Source organism: Cryptotermes secundus, unplaced genomic scaffold, assembly GCF_002891405.2.
Source record: "Cryptotermes secundus unplaced genomic scaffold, Csec_1.0 scaffold1428, whole genome shotgun sequence".
Lineage (NCBI taxonomy): Eukaryota > Metazoa > Arthropoda > Insecta > Blattodea > Kalotermitidae > Cryptotermes > Cryptotermes secundus.
The window spans coordinates 216,830-233,556 of NW_019737416.1; the positions used below are offsets into that span (position 1 = coordinate 216,830).

The 16,727-nt window shown below is 39.2% G+C and overlaps 1 protein-coding gene across 1 annotated transcript in view; it reads left to right on the plus strand.

Annotated features, from left to right (window-relative positions):
• The window catches only part of LOC111870428 (protein O-mannosyltransferase 1), a gene marked incomplete at its 5' end in the record, with an annotated part of 66,323 nt that overhangs the window by 11,550 nt on the left and 38,046 nt on the right, over positions 1 to 16,727 (plus strand). Inside the window, 3 exon segments of the mRNA XM_023862728.2 lie at positions 870 to 1,046; positions 11,853 to 12,027; positions 14,537 to 14,786. Of these exon segments, the coding sequence (XP_023718496.1) occupies positions 870 to 1,046; positions 11,853 to 12,027; positions 14,537 to 14,786 (602 nt within the window).

Sequence of the window (16,727 nt, forward strand, 5' to 3'; positions counted from 1 at the left end):
AAGTTGTTACTGAAAGTTTGAGACTTGTACATGCCTAATTTTCACTATATTTTCCTATATTTTACAAGGTTAGACAGTGTATGTCCCTTTTAATTTTGCTATATTACAAGGAGGAAAGGGTTAAGATATGTACAGAAAGGGATGCAATCTAAAACCAAAATATTAGACATGATCTGAAAATAGAAATGACACAAGGAAAGTGTATTAAATATAGGATACAGTGGTATGGATACGAGTTATGTGTGGACAACAGTAAATTCCTTCGAGAAGGAGATATAACAAACAGAAAACGGAGATGAAAAAAGATGTTTGAAAGATGATAGGAAAAGAATAGATATAGATATTGTGGGTCTAAAACATCTTTGAGGCTATGTCATCATCAGATAGTGATACAGACTCTTAGGTCATCATTAGAAAGTTACTACAAGATTACATTTTCTACATACAATAGGAAACAAAATCCTATTAGACATACAGATGTTTTCCTCTGTAAAAATGCCTGTTCAAAGTATGATATATCCTCAAAGATGTTTTAGATGGATTACTCAAAAGCACTTGTGAGAGGACAGAGGAAAATGGAGAAGGCTTTGCTATAGGTTAACATATCCTGGTGGAAACTTCACTGGATGATTGTACTTGTATGTGTGTGTGTGTTGCTCCTAACAGTAAGAGGCATGTTTGAATCAGGTTCAGCATTCAGTTAATATATCTTAAAATTACAGTATTATTCTTCCCTATCTATGTTATATTTTTTCTAAGTAATTGTCTGGATTTTATTTCTGTTTTCAGAAAAGGTTTGCCTGTGACATGTTGTAAAACAGCATTGAGATGATTGATGGTAGTAAAATTCCCCGCGATCTTTATTCCAGGACAGTTCAAATTTGACCGTATTGGCAGTTCTTACTCAGAAACTGTTCCTTTATTTGCACTGCGACTTGTGCCAGCAGTGTGTGGAAGCTTGATTATTCCCACCACATACCACCTCATGTTGGAGCTTGGCCTCACACAATGGACTGCAGCTCTGGCAGGATTCCTGTTACTTTGTGGTATGTACATAAATGCAACATTGGACCAGGATAGATAATATCTCATCATTATGGTGACTGGTTTCATTACGCAGCCTGGGATGTTTATCTCAAGGCTATAAACCTTAAATAGAACTCATGTTTAGTGTGAGATTGGTGAGAAATAGACAATGTTAGGTGGGTCCCTTGTCACCAGAGTATGGCGCATCCTGAGGTTGCAGTTGGAGGGTAGCTGTGAATATATTGAATAAGCAGTCACAAACAGCTGACAAGGGGTGGTTCTCCAGTTTGCGAGTTGGGCATGGGGCTAACAACTCCTCAGCATAAAAAATAAGCTTGTTGCAAAAGATCACAAGAAGCCTTGGATCTGGATGGATTCTTTCGATAAACAACTGAATCAAAAGGAAATGGATATGAGAACTGGTGCTTGGAATGTTAGAAATATTTATAGGGAAGACTCACTGAGGGCAGTGACGGAAGAAATATCAAAATATAAGTTAGATTTATTAGGAGTACAGGAGGTCAGTCAGGACAAAAATGATACCGAACCAGTAGGCAAATATGCATTTTTCTGTGGGAAAGGGAGTGAAAATCATGAATTAGGTGTAGGTTTTTTCATACATAAAATAATTTCAGCAATTAAGAGGTTAGAGTTTGTTGCTGGTAGGATGTAGTACATAATATTAAGAGGTCGTTGGTGTGATATCATTGTTCTGAATGCTCATGCTCCAACAGTGGATAAAATTGATGACATGAAGGACAGGTTCTATGAAGAACTGAAACATGTATTCAATAAATTCTCTAAAACCACATGAAAATTTTGTTCAGCGATTTCATTGCCAAAGTCGGTAGGGAAGACATTTTCAAACCAAAATTGGGAATGAGAATTTGCACGAAATTTGTAATGATAATGTAGTTAGATAGTAAACTTTGCTACATCCAAAAATCTTATTTGTCAAAAGTATGACGTTCCCACATCGTAACGTTCGTAAATTCACTTGGACATCTCATGATGGAAAGATGCACAGCCAAATTGACCATATTTTGATAGATAGGAAATGGCATTCAAATATACTTCATGTTCAGTTGTTCAGGGCATCAAATTATGATACTGACCACTATATGATGGTGACACAAGTTAGGGAGAGACTGGCAGTGAGTGAAGAAACAATGCACAGAGTTCATATGGAGAGGTTCAATCTCAAGAGAGACTGGCAGCGAGTAAACAAACAATGCACAGAGTTCATATGGGGAGGTTCAATCTCAAGAAATTAAATGAGGTAGAGGGTAAAGAGCAGGATAATATTGAAATCTCAAATAAGTTTGCAGCTTCGGAAAACTTAGACACTGAGGTGGATATTAACAGAGCTTGGAAAAGCAGTTGTTGCAGGATCCAAGCGAAATAAATGGAGATAATCTGAACAATCAAAGACATGAAACCAGCAGGCATTTCAGGAACAAAATGAGGGAATATCTGAAAGACAAAATTGATGAGCTTGCAATGAACAGTAAGAACAAGAACATTAGAGACCTGTATAGAGGAATAAATGACTTTAAGAGGAGTTATCAACCTAGAAGTTACTTAGTGAAGGAAGAGAATGGTGATCTGCTTGCAGATTTACACAACATTTTAAATCAGTGGAAGGACTACTTATCTCAGTTGTTGGCTGTATATAGGCTCAGTGCTGTTAGTCAGATGGAAATACATACATCTGAGCTGTTATTACCTGATACTAGCCCTTTTGAGGTTGAAATTGTTATTGCAAAGTTGAAAAGATATAAATCGCCAGGTAGTGATCAAATTCCGGCAGAGCTGATTCAAGCAGGAGGTGAAATGCTACGATCTTAGATCCATAAGCCAATTAATTCTACATATGTAAGTCAACCAGTATGTTACAAATGGATATAGAACTTAAATAAGAGTACTGATTTGAAAAATGCTTTTATTTCTCAACATAATCTCCCTGTACATTGAGGCACTTGTCCCATCATTTCCCAAGCCCCTGAAAACCAGCAGCATAAAATTCTTTGGGCTGCTTTTGGAACCAGGCGGTGACTTCCATTTACAGAGAACATCCTCAGGAAACTTCATCAGACCATTCAACGGAAGCGACCAGGACTCCTCACCAAAGGCGTGTTGCTCTTGCATGAGAATGCACATCCCCATACTGCCAACAAGACAATGAGACGCTGCGAAATTTCAAGTTGGAAGTCCTCAAGCATCTTCCGTATAGCCCTAACCTTGCTCCAGGCGACTTCCATTTGTTCGGCCCTCTTAGACATCACCTTTCAGCTGAACAGTTTCCCGACGATGAAGCTGTAGAAAGGGAAGTCACCGCCTGGTTCCGACAGCATCCCAAAGAATTTTATGCTACTGGTTTTCAGGGGCTTGTGAAACGATGGGACAAGTGCCTCAATGTACAGGGCGTTTATGTTGAGAAATAAAAGCATTTTTCAAATCATTTTAAGTTCTATAACCATTTGTAACTTACTTATTGACTTAGCGCCCTCTGTAGTCTATAGGTAAAGTTCCCGCCTCATGACTCATAGTACGCGGGTTCAAATACCCGGCGGAGGTCGTTAAATTTTTAAGGGCGGAAAAATTCAGGGAATAAGTCCTCCGGGAGGGACTTTAAGCCGTGGGTCCCGTGTCGTAGCTTTACGGCACGTAAAAGAACCTCATATCTCCAAAGGAGGTCACTGAGCCAAATTATGGAAGTTTCCCGCCCAACAGCAGTCTCTAATACCTCTGGTAGATGGGGGAAGCATTATAGATACCTCTCAGCTAGTAGAGCCGGTCTCGCTGGCTGGGCGGGACTGATGGTAAGCACCAGTACTGGTAGGATATAGAGACTGGTAGAAATCATAGAGGGAAGCACAATGGACCAATACAGGTCTAAGTGCATGGGGAAACCCACCCTCTCCAACAACTAACTAACTACTTATTGACTTACCCTCATGTTTGGAATAAGGAAGAATTGCATATTAAGTTGAAGGAGTCAATTACTGTACCAATTTACAAGAATGGCAATAAAACTGACTGTAGTAATTATCATGGTATATCACTGCTATCAAATTCATACAAAATTTTGTCTAATATTCTTCTCTTGCTGTCAAGTCCATATATAGATAATTTTATTGGTGATCATCAGCATTGGTTTTGACATAATAGATCAACTACTGATATGATCTTTTACATTGGTCAGATGCTGGAGAAAAAATGGGAGTACAATGAGACAGTACATCAGCTATTCATAGACTTCAAGAAAGCCTATGATTCGGTTAGGAGAGAAGTATTGTACGATATTATATAGTTTGGGGGTACCCATGAAAGTAGTTAGACTGATTAAAATATGTTTAAATGAAATGTATAGGAAAGTCTGATAGGTAAACATTTTTCTGATAATTATCCCATCTTGAATGGTCTAAAACAAGTAGATGGTTTAATGCCACTGCTTTTGAACTTTGCTTTAAGAAAATGCCATTAAGGAGGTCCAGGAAAACCAAGTAGGACTGAAATGAAATTGAGACACATCATCTGCTTGTTTATGCTGATGATGTGGGTCTACTGGGAGATAACACAGATGCCATAAATTAAAATAGTGAAACATTAATTTACAGTCTAGAAGTAAACACAGAGAAAACTAAGGAAATGTTTCTGTCTCATCACCAGAAAGCAGGGCCAAATCATGCCATAAAAATAGCTAACAGATCCTCTGCACATGTGGTACAGTTCAGGTATTTGGGAATGACTGAATCAGATCAAGACCTGATTCAGGAGGAAGTTAGGAGGAGATTGAACTTGGGTAATGCTTCCTACCATTCAGTCCAGAACCTTTCATCTTCTCACCTGCTGTCTGAAAACATAAATATTCAAGTATACCAAACTATAATTTTGTCTGTGGTTCTGTATGGGTGTGAAACTTTGGTTTCTGACATTAAGGGAGGAACATAGACTTAGGATGTTGGAGGACAATGTGCTGAGGAGAATATTTGGACCGAAGAATGATGAAGTGATGGGAAGTTGGATAAAACTATATGAGGAGCTCCATAACTTATGCTCTTCGCAAAGTATAATTAAAATTATTAATTCAAGGAGGATGAGTTGGGCAGGGCATGTAGCATGAATGGGGGAGAGGAAGAATGCATGTAGGATATTGGTGGAAAGGCCACAAGGAAAGAGACCACTAGGAAGACCAAGATATAGGTAGGTGGGCAGTATTAAAGTGGATCTTAGTGTGGTAGGTTGGTTTGGTATTGACTGGATTTATGTGGCTCAGGATGGGGATCGTTGGAGGACTCTTGTAAACACAATAATAAACCTTTAGCTCCATAAAATGGTAGGAAGTTATTGAGTAGCTGCACATTGGCAGTTTCACAAGAAGGGCTCAGCTCCATAAATGAGTGATTTGGTGAGAAGATAAGTTGATAATATTTCTCAAACTTTTTAGGCTGTAAAACTTCATTGTTCATGTGTGTGCATGTAGGGTAAATACTTCTAGTTGTGGTCTTGGTGACTTTCTCATTTCACTTTTCAACAAATACATATTGTTACATGATACCTGAAAGGCAAAACAGTGGAATTGTTCCCAGGCAACACCTTGTGAAGACAGCAAACTTAGAAGACTTAGTGCATGCTGTAGCAAGTTGTAAAGAGTGTGAATTAGCCATAGCACAATAGTTGCTTGCCGTTGTGGCCCATAAGAGTCCAATAAATCCAGGTAACCAATCTAAACCCCATGTCTGGTCACATTACATGTGACAGCTGGTATCAAAAGTGGGATAACTGGATAATATGATTGATCATACTGGAACCAGTGTGATAGATTACCTTCACTGTTTGCATCCTTTTGTGTATCATGATTACTGATATTTGTCTGTCAAAACAACAATTAAAATAAACCAGTCAAACTGCTCACTTTGGTTTTATTTGATAGTTGCTACATGTTTCAGTCCACCTTTGTGACTATGTTCAGGCAGTCTCATCAAATACATCTCTTATTATTGAACTGTCCTAATATGGATTCATATTAGTGCTACTCATCACAATCATGTAATACATGCAACCGTCACAAAGTTGCAAGAATTTTTTAATTTTAAAATTTTTAAAAATTTAAAAGTTAAATTTAAAATTATTTAAAAATTCTCTTGTAGTTGAATGTAAAATTCTATTCAAAATATTATATTTCAGCATCCTGTTACATTGATGCATTACTCACTTGTTTCCATCTCTAATGCAACATAAATTTTTATTTTAAAATGTCATTAGAATCACGTTCTATTTAATTTTTGTGACATGTTTCTGCCCTCTATGGCCATCCTCAGGCAACTGTTAATCGATTGAAATCGCCTTCCTGCTCAGATCATGTCACTATATTACATACTATCACTGCATGTCATCATGTGGCCATAGTGGAGGCTGTCTGAACACTGAAGGACCAATCTGGGGACCAGCAACTGGCCATAGGATACCAAAACCCACTGGATAGGTGGACCAAAGGCAGTGTTGTACGAGGAACCCCTGAAGGATATAGGTGCCCGGGGTGCAGTGAAGGCATAAGAAGATGAAGTATAAGACAGTAGTTACGTCTGGGATATGAGGATACTCAAGAAGATCTTCAGGTGGACTGCGGAGCTGGAGATCACAGAGTGAATAGTTGGGTCTTCTGTCAGACCTTCAAAAGCTAGCAGCAGAACCTTGTGGAGGGGCAGACCACCTTTAAAATGAAAAATAGACTACAGACAGCTTAACAACCAGTGATGTAGGAGCACCGACCATTCTCAGAAATTTATCCTCACAGATCAGAAAGGAAGAAAATGGCAATATTAGAATCAATTTTACCGACCACACAATATATTTTTATTATTATTACACTACATGTTTCGACCTCAAGAGGTCATCCTCAGGTGTATGAACACAGCTGTATAATTACACGCAATCACATTCATCTTCTCACTTATTCGATCCTGTATCTTATTCAGGCTCACGCTCAATAATATATCAAGCTCTCTCATAAAACACAAGTTAAAATTGTTCTAAAAGTCAAAAGTTAAAATTTAAATTTAAAATTGTTTAAAAAATTTAAAGTTTGTGAATCAAATTTCAATTCAGGACACTTGTTATGCTTTCACTTTCACTTGTATTCAGTCACTTCCTACTTACGTTCATCACTGCGTCAAGTTCACTTTAACTAGTTTAATTATATTATTGATTAAACCTTAATGAACTAAAGATCAATTTTATTATAGATTGCACTTTTTCACTTTTGGAGGTCTTGCTGTTCTACTGCTTCTTCTGAAGTTGTGGATGTGTTACGGTCCATGTCGTGATGGCTAGTGATGTCGTGATCAGTAGCCATCACGACATGGGCCATAACAGATCCAGCAACATCAGAGGACTCGGAAGAACAGCGAGACCTCCAAAAGTGAAAAAGTGCAATCTATAATAAAATTGAACTTTAATTCATGAACGTTTAATCAATAATATAATTAAACTAGTTAAAGTGAACTTGACGCAGTGATGAACGTAAGTAGGAAGTGACTGAATACAAGTGAAAGTGAAAGCATAACAAGTGTCCTGAATTGAAATTTGATTCACAAACTTTAAATTTTTTAAACAATTTTAAATTTAAATTTTAACTTTTGACTTTTAGAACAATTTTAACTTGTGTTTTATGAGAGAGCTTGATATATTATTGAGCGTGAGCCTGAATAAGATACAGGATCGAATAAGTGAGAAGATGAATGTGATTGCATGTAATTATACAGCTGTGTTCATACACCTGAGGATGACCTCTTGAGGTCGAAACATGTAGTGTAATAATAATAAAAATATGTTGTGTGGTCGGTAAAATTGACTCTAATATTGATTAAATACACAACAGGATGCAAGAAACAATTAAAGAAAATGGCAGTATGTTTACAGGCTACTTTGGGTGAATAGTCTTAAGGAGGGAGGAATGTTACATGACACTAGAAAGGCTAATTATCAAGGCCAGAAGAGTCATCCTTTGTTAGGAAGTGGCAAGGTAAACACTTTTCTATTGCGAACCACACATGACTGCAGTAACAGACACGCTTGCAACCACAGAAGGTTCTCTGTTGGGTCTGTGCAGAGGCTATTAAACAAGATCTAATTTGAGCTTAAGAAGTTGAGAAGGTGAAGACACCTGGAGCCATGGGAGATGTGAGAGTAAAAAAGTGCCACAATAAATAAATAAAACATCTTTACTTGTTTGTAGTTGGAAGGTGGGGGGACAGAAGTTAGGTTGGAAGGTGGGCTGCCCTCAGGAGTTTCAAACACAGACCTGCATGGTCTAGTTGCGCTGGTGGTCAAGAGTGATATACTGTACTACTGCATAGAGGGGGCTTAAGTTTTCCTTTCCCTCATACTGGCTTTTGCCATTTTTGTGTGTTAGCTGTACTATTGTATAATGATCTCCTTCTTCACTTGCTCCATTTCCATGCTAAACATCTAGCATCTCATCCCCATCTATGGGTTTTAACTCCTGTGTTGCTAGCTGGGATATTCCTATCTCAGTGGCGTGCCATGGTTTTGGTACTACCCACTTGTGGGTCCTTACAGGTAGCTCAAAATTGAAAACTGGATGGTGAGCCATGGATGACTATTCCATTGTAGGCTTACATCATAAAGTTGCAGTTCATCAGTGATATTGGACCTGCCATTAGGTTTCTAATTGCCAGTGATGTGGAGAGTGACCCCTCTGAAGTATTTGTGAGATCAAGTTGTAGTGGATGTCTCCACAATGGCATTAGCCAGAAGATTCTAATGTCTTTTTCTCTTCTGTCCACCCAACAATACGACTGACAAGACTGTCCACATTGTTAACCCATACTACATACAGAAGGCCCTGGATGGTAGAAGATGTGTCACAGTTAAAGAATAAAACATTCATGGTACAAGTCCGTATTGAAAGCAAGCAGAGCTGTTGTTGGAAGCCAACCCTCTCAGCTCCTGCATCATATGTACTGTGACATATTTGCACTATGCAGGATGCCCCCTCCCCTGTGGTGACATGGCAGCACTTCCCACTGTGATGTAACAGGCGACAACACCTGTAAACATGGCGATTAGGCAACAGGGAAGCGAGGCATTTTCCATTGTCTGGCTGAGGGTTTATAAGAGAACCACACTGCCTAAGAAGTCAGTCGGAATATAGCAACAGTCGTGGAAAGAAGACCCGAATGCGTGGTTAGAAGATCTTATGTGATAGTGTGCCATAACTGAGAAGTCAGCCAGTGAAGACATATTGTGTGACTTCAAGACTTTATGTATGCTGTAGTACAGTTATATTGGGAGTGTGTAATTCACGAGACTTGTATAGCACCCGCGTTATGAATACGTGAAGACTACTGAAGAAATTTGTGAGTAGGATTTGTAAAGTGTGTAAACCTGTAACAGTGTCATAATTAATTGTAGCTATGACTTGTAGGTTGTTAAATAAACAAATTAACAATCTGAATGGCGTCTACAGTAGCAAAACATGTTACAATATAAATAGGCACACTTCTGTTGTGTTCTCTGAACTCTGTGGGGGGTTGATAGCGTGGCATATTTGACTAGGATATGCAGTCAGCTCTTGCTGATCATTTTGTTTTGAAGCATATACTTGTAGACTAATTGAGAAGAAGGATGAAACACTGTTCCCTCATTGAAGTGTGTTTGTAACCTTTCAGATGTCTCCTTTTTACTTTGGTTATGACAGGATCTCATTATGTCCACACATCTTTGTCATGTTATGATGCTGCAGTTCCAGAAATTCAGGCCAACATAACAGTGTACATCTAACCTAGACACTGGTGTTAATGGTGAATCTGAGGTCAGTTGGACACTATGTCCCAACTCATACCACTGTTTTAACTGTTCCGAATGTATGCATACTTTTGCAGAAAATTTCCTTTTTTATGAGGGCCATTACAAAGTTTGGGTCAAGGAAGCTCCTACGTTTCTGGATACTAGAAGAAAATTCATAGAAAATAAAAGAAAGACCAGGAATCAGTCATATGCATCAGTTCTTTATCACCCACAAGGAACTGATGCCACAGCACAAATTGTAGCCTGCCCTGTCCAGACCAGCACCAGTTCACACGCAACCCCATCCTGAAATTCGGTATGTACTCTGGCTGAGGTCACCATCCAGGCTAAGAGTCATTACATTTCTTTTGCGCCAGGTATAGAGATATGTCTGTATCACTTGGATCTGTGTGATGCCGAACCGTCCTTGATCTTTTGCTACAAGTTCACAAGAAAAATTAGTTTTCTTAATCCTTGTCTTTTTCAGGTAATTGTAGAAAGCATTGTAATCCAGTGACCATACATGACCATAAGGAGTTGCCTTCTGTTGTGTCTGACTCACTAGAGGATCTCCTAAGGGGAAACCCAGATGGGAGACTGAAACAGTCTCCCATTAAAATGCTGTGAGCTTTAGGGTTTTATAGTTTTTCTCTGGCTATTCATTATGGTCCTACTCCAGTGGTATCGTAATGATTTCCATACTCTCCAGTTCCCTGATTTACAGGCCGTATTCTGTTACTGTGACCCAGTCATAATCCATCTCCAGGAAGTCAGTGAAGGGATGGCCATTTTTACTTTGGGACTCCATCTGCTCTATATGAGTTAACCTCCAGTCTCATTACAGATCATTCCCATCCATTTGCATCTACTTAGTATCTCATTTACTCTTTGTAACATCAATTTTCCTTCAGCAGCATCAGTATCCTAATCAGTTTTTTCATTATATGCACCGTTTATTATGCTTGGGGATTTTAATGCAAAAGAAGAAGAAGAAGAAGAAGAAGTAATATGTGAATTGTAGTCCTTCCTGACAGGAGTAATGGAATATTTGTGCTGGGTTGAATCTAATTCTTCTGAACTCTGGTGCTTAGGATCAGGAAGCTTGTCTACCTTATACATTGTTTTCTACAGTCCAGATCTACAGTTCCATCTTGAATGATCTGTATATATATATTACCACTTATGTCCCAACATCTGAACTGGAACATCAGGTGTGCCGAATGGATGGGTTTATGTATCATTGAGTTTTGAGGACTGAAAATTTCCATCTGTCAGCCCCATGTTGGAGTATTCTATGTGTGTTGTACTCCAACCTACTTCTTTAACATTCACCAGTCATCCATTAGACCGCATCACATACGTACCTATCCCTTGGTGAATGAGCAAATGTTGTGTTACCATTTGTGCTTGGGAATGAGCCCTGAGACCCTTTCAATCCAACCCCATGCAGGGGAGCTTGATTTCCTTCAAATATCTTTGGTTCATGTCTCATTGTATTATATGCAAAGCTGGGTGCACATGGTGGGAGGCTTTTATTTCAAGTCTTTCCCATTCCATATGTTTGGATGTTATATGGAACAAACAATGGCATGTGTCAAGTAATTGCAAACAGACATCATCCATACCTCCTTTTCATGTGTATTAAGTTCTGACATTTATGATCCTTTGTTTTTAGATATAGTGCATGAACATTACCACTAGACGTTTCTTTTTAGCTCACAGATCTGTATAGCAGTTTCTTATATGGACAAGTTTCTCACAGCATTAGATTGTTGTCACATGTTCCACATGCATACCCAGAGCCTACAGATATACTTGATAAATGTAATGTACCTATGCCGCTAACATATTAGAATATTATGTATCAAGGGAATTTAAAATCATTCTTCCCATGGTTTGGGAATAGAGTGAATTTGAGAGGGGAGTAAAAAATTATATACATTATTATTAGTGATTGTAATTGCCATGAATAGTGTTTAGAAATGTTAAAGCATTTTTCTCTTTGTGTCCAGATAATGCAATGTTGGCTCAGTCCAGATTCATTCTGATGGAGTCCATGCTGTTGCTATTTGCTCTGTTTGGGCTGTTGTGCATTTTGAAGTTTCGACGTTATCACTACCATCCATATTGCCTGCAGTGGTGGCTGTGGCTTAGTTTAGGAGCTGCGTCTCTTACCTGTGCTCTCTGGTAAGCTTGATTGCATGTCCTGATTAATTTGATACTGAGGAAATGCTCATTATATTGGTACTAATTTGCCTGTTAATGTTTAAGAAATGGTATTCAAACCACTGCCATATTAGGTGAGGTCTGGTTTTTTAATGAACTTTAATTTCCAAATTGCAGTGTTTCTGAAAAAAAAAATTGTATTTATTGGATTTCTAAAGCTGTGAGCTCCAAATAAAAACTGAACTGTGAAGAAGTAATCCATTTTCCTGCATTTGAATTTTTTAAATGGGCAGTCTGTACTATATACTCGTATGGATGTGAAACTTGGTCTCCAACATTAAGGGAGGAACATAGACTGAGGGTGTTTGAGAACAGGGTGTTAAGGAAAATATTTGGACCAAAGAGGGATGAAGTGACAGGAAGTTGGAGAAAACTGCATAATGAGGCGCTTCATAACTTGTACTCTTCTCCAAGTATAATTAGAATGATCAAGTCAAGGAGGACGAGGTGGGCAGGTCATGTAGCACGAATGGGGGAGACGAGGAATGCGTATAAGATATTGGTGGGACAGCCAGAAGGAAAGAGACCACAGGGAAGACCAAGGCTTAGGTGGGTGAACAATATTAGAATGGATCTTAGAGAGATAGGATGGGATGGTATGGTATGGATTGAATAGATCTGGTTCAGGATAGGGACCAGTGGAGGGCTTTTGTGAACACGGTAATGAACCATCAGGTTATATAAAATTCTGGGAAATTCTTGAGTGGCTGCAGAAATGGCGGCTCCTCAAGAAGGGCTCAGCTCCATGAGAATAAGTAAGTATATGCACTTTTATGTTTATTTTGTGACAAGTTTCATTATTTTTACTTATTCACTTCAGTGTGATTTCATATTTAACTCTTTAAAAGTACCAGAAACTTTTGGTGACAACTGTGCAGTGTGTAACCATGACTGACCACCACTTCATCCCAGGTGTGCTTTGCAGCTGCTAACCACTCAACTCAAGTCACCCAACATAAACATAACTGTCCTTTCCATACAGTGGTTCTGCTGTACTAAGAACAGAAAGAGTGGATATATTCGTGTTATACGATAAACATGACTTTCAAGGCTCAGTGATTGGGGTTTGGTGAGACAGGTAGCAGACACAGCCAGATCATTCTATTTGAGTCTCAGCAATGTGTGTGTTTCATGTTTCTTGTCTTTACTGTCACATTATAGGAGGTGGCATAGTGCAGTCCATATAGTGACTGGCTATGAGCTACACGACCAAGGGGTCAGAGTTTGAATCCTGGTAGAGTCAAGAATTTCCTCCATGTGGTTGAGACCAGCTCTGGGTTCCACCCATCCTCATATTCAGTGGGGACCTTGGGCTCTTTCCCCAGTGGGGGATAAAGCGGCCGGGTCGTGAAGCTGGCCACACCTCCAGCTAGTGCCAAGGTCAAGAAAATGTGGATCTATACATCCACTCCCCCATACACCTTCATGGTGTAGTGCTTAATTAATTGAACGCTGGGACAAATTTACCTTTTACTGTCACATTATAATGACATGACATCACAAATTTCTAAAGATAGTGGTTGGACAAAGACGAGATTCAATACTTGACAGAAAATCAGAGCCAGCTGAGGAGAAGTGATGAAACAGATGAGGAGGAAGATGATGTGATAGAATCAGCTCCAATTCCACCCTGCCACAGAGTGTACAAGCAAGGTCAACCAATGGGCCACTCAAATATGGGTGTCCTTGACAATGGCACAGATGACTGTAAGTTGATTGGAACCTCACTTGCACCTCAAGGGGTGTTGACATGGGGACAGCTGATGAGTGGACAAACCACAGTATCCTTCAGTTCACTGGTGATATGACTGGCAAGAAACAGAATGTTGCACCCGATGTACAGACTTGACTCCATACAGCATTTACAAATTTTATTTTGCAGCTTCTATAACTGTTGGTGGAGGAGACCAATCAGTACTACCAACAGTACTTAGGTTTCTTTGATGATGAGGCTTCTCCACTACTTGATGTCACTGAATTTGGAATTTTTCTGTTTCTAGTGACATATTCGAGTGGGACATGACATACATGAGAGCTTAAGTGACTGTTGGTTTACTGCTGAACAGCTGGTTTCACGTTTTTGTTGCATAAGAGTCAGACACGACATTTCTTCACATTTTTTAGATTTCTGAACTTTCCAAACAATGACAACATTCTTGACAGTAATGACCTTCATGGAATCTAAGACATATTTCTAATTCCCTGAATGACGCATACTGGAAATAGAATGTCCTTTCTGAACATCTGGTTGCAGATGAAATTATAATATTTTTCAAGGGGTTACATACCCAAGGAACACGTACATTTTGATATAAAAATAACTGAATAATGAACCAAATAGTAATATTAAAGATTATAGTACATGACTGTCTTATGATAGAAATGATTTTACCTTTTCTTTATAATATTTTAATGCACATTTTGTCAAGTTGTTTCAAAACAACTAATTATTTCATTATCTTTCTGACAGTGTGAAGTATGTGGGATTCTTCTCATGTTGCCTTGGTGCCTCTGTTGTGGGGCGTGACTGCTGGCGACTTTTGAGTGATCGGCGGCTCTCGGATGGTGCTATTCTTTGTCAGCTTTTAACTAGACTCTTGGTTCTGACTGCAATCCCCACCGCCATTTACCTAACTATCTTCTACATTCACCTGGCTGTTCTAAGTCGGGCAGGTCCTCATGACAGTGTCATGACCAGTGCTTTCCAAGCTAGCCTAGAGGTACGTCCTGTATTTGGGTCCTTGCTGTGAATGGTGAGTGTATTTTTCTCTCGTGTATGCTAATTGCATAATTTTATCCCATTGGTATTGTTTGCTTGCATGGCCCCATTCCTAGTTATTGAGTCTCAGTTTTCATAATGGTGTTGATAAAGTAACTGCCCCCTTAAGGGCTTTCTGGGTGTCTGTCTAGGTTATCTTCCATGTTGCCTTTCCTGCCACACTTCCTACTCCATGCAGTATCTTCTTGGAGTGTTGTCAGGTTTGTTTAGGTCTCTGCCCTGATCTTTTTTGTTGTCTTGCATGATGAACCTTATATGGTATTAATTTTTCATGCTATGCATGCATATGCACACACGTACACACATGCATGCATACACAATGGCTTTGAAGAATTCTGGAACAAGAGCCATATCTTGAATTCACCAACTACCCACTTATGCCAGCAATTGTATAGTTATTTGAAATGTATGTGGTAGCCACAGCACACAATCTCTTGCAACATGAAGTGGCAATCTTTCTGCAGAATGAGTTGAAAATCACATGGTGCATGATCAGAGAGTATGGTGGATGGGCAGGACCACAGTACTATACTTAGTGAATTGCTGTGTAAACAGTGACCAATTGCCAGAGTTTTGCCATGCATTAATACCCATTGTTTGGCCACCTACATTTTTGGACACTTATGATGAATTTCTTGTAAGCAGGCCAATATCTCAATGTACGAGGTGCTGTCGGAAAATTCCCGGACTGTAGTTATTGTAACTGCCTCGGTGAAAGAAGATGGGAGGGTAGGTCAAGGTCACACTTCCACAAGCCTATTGCATCAGTCTGCCACGTGACACCGTGCTGTGAACACACATTGTTTTTATACAGTTGCTTTTTTGACTTCTTGTTTAATTTTGTCTGTGATGGATAGCAAAATTGAGCAACGTGTTTGCTTTAAGTTTTGCTTGACACTCGGTAAAACCACTACTGAAACCCTTGAAATGCTTCATGAGGCTTTTGGAGAACATTCTTTAAGCTGGACAATTGTTTTTGAATGGCATACATGTTTCAAGGTTGGTCGAGTGTCTGTTGAAGATGACGAATGTGTTCAGGGCAATCAAGCACCAGCAAAACGACAGAAAACGTTGAAAAAATTTGAGAACTCCTCCATGAAGACTGTCACCAAATAATCCATGAGCTCGCAGACACCATTGGGATCAATTATGGAGCTTGCCAGGAGATCTGAACAGAAAATTTGAACATGTGCTGTATTTATCTCTAGGATTATAACATATGATGAATGCTTGATTTATGGTTATGATCCAGAAACAAAGCCACAATTATCGCAGCCGAAGAGCATGCTCATTGTTTGTTTGTTTGTTTTTCCAGCATGAAGGGCACTGTTCACCATGAATTTGTTCCTTCTAACACTACAGTCAACTCTGACTTTTACTGTGGCGTTTTGAGACGCTTGAGAGAAAATGTTTTGAAAATACCAGAACTTCGGCACAACCTCAACTGGCTCCTTCATCATGACAATGCACCTGCCTGCACAGCCCTGAAAACCACAAGAGTTTGTGACTAACAACAACATGGTTATCTTTCCCCATCCTCCCAACTTGCCAGACTAAGCCCCGTATGATTTTTCTTTCTTTCCCAAATTGAAAATGAAACTGAAGGGATGACGTTTCGAAACAGTATCTGACATCGAAAGGGTACAAAGCTCCATAGCATTAACCCATTGCGGACCGGCGATTTAAATATTTAAGTCACCCTGGGTTCGCCATTATTAAACCTACTATCCTAACTTGTGCACTGTTCGCTTTAAAAATTAATATAAAATCTCCTAATTAATTTTATATACTAAAATTTTTGGAGAACACTTACCAATGCTCCTAGAAGTGCTTGAGGGTGTGATATTTCTGGAAACATTCCCCTTTGTGAAGTGGCATTACA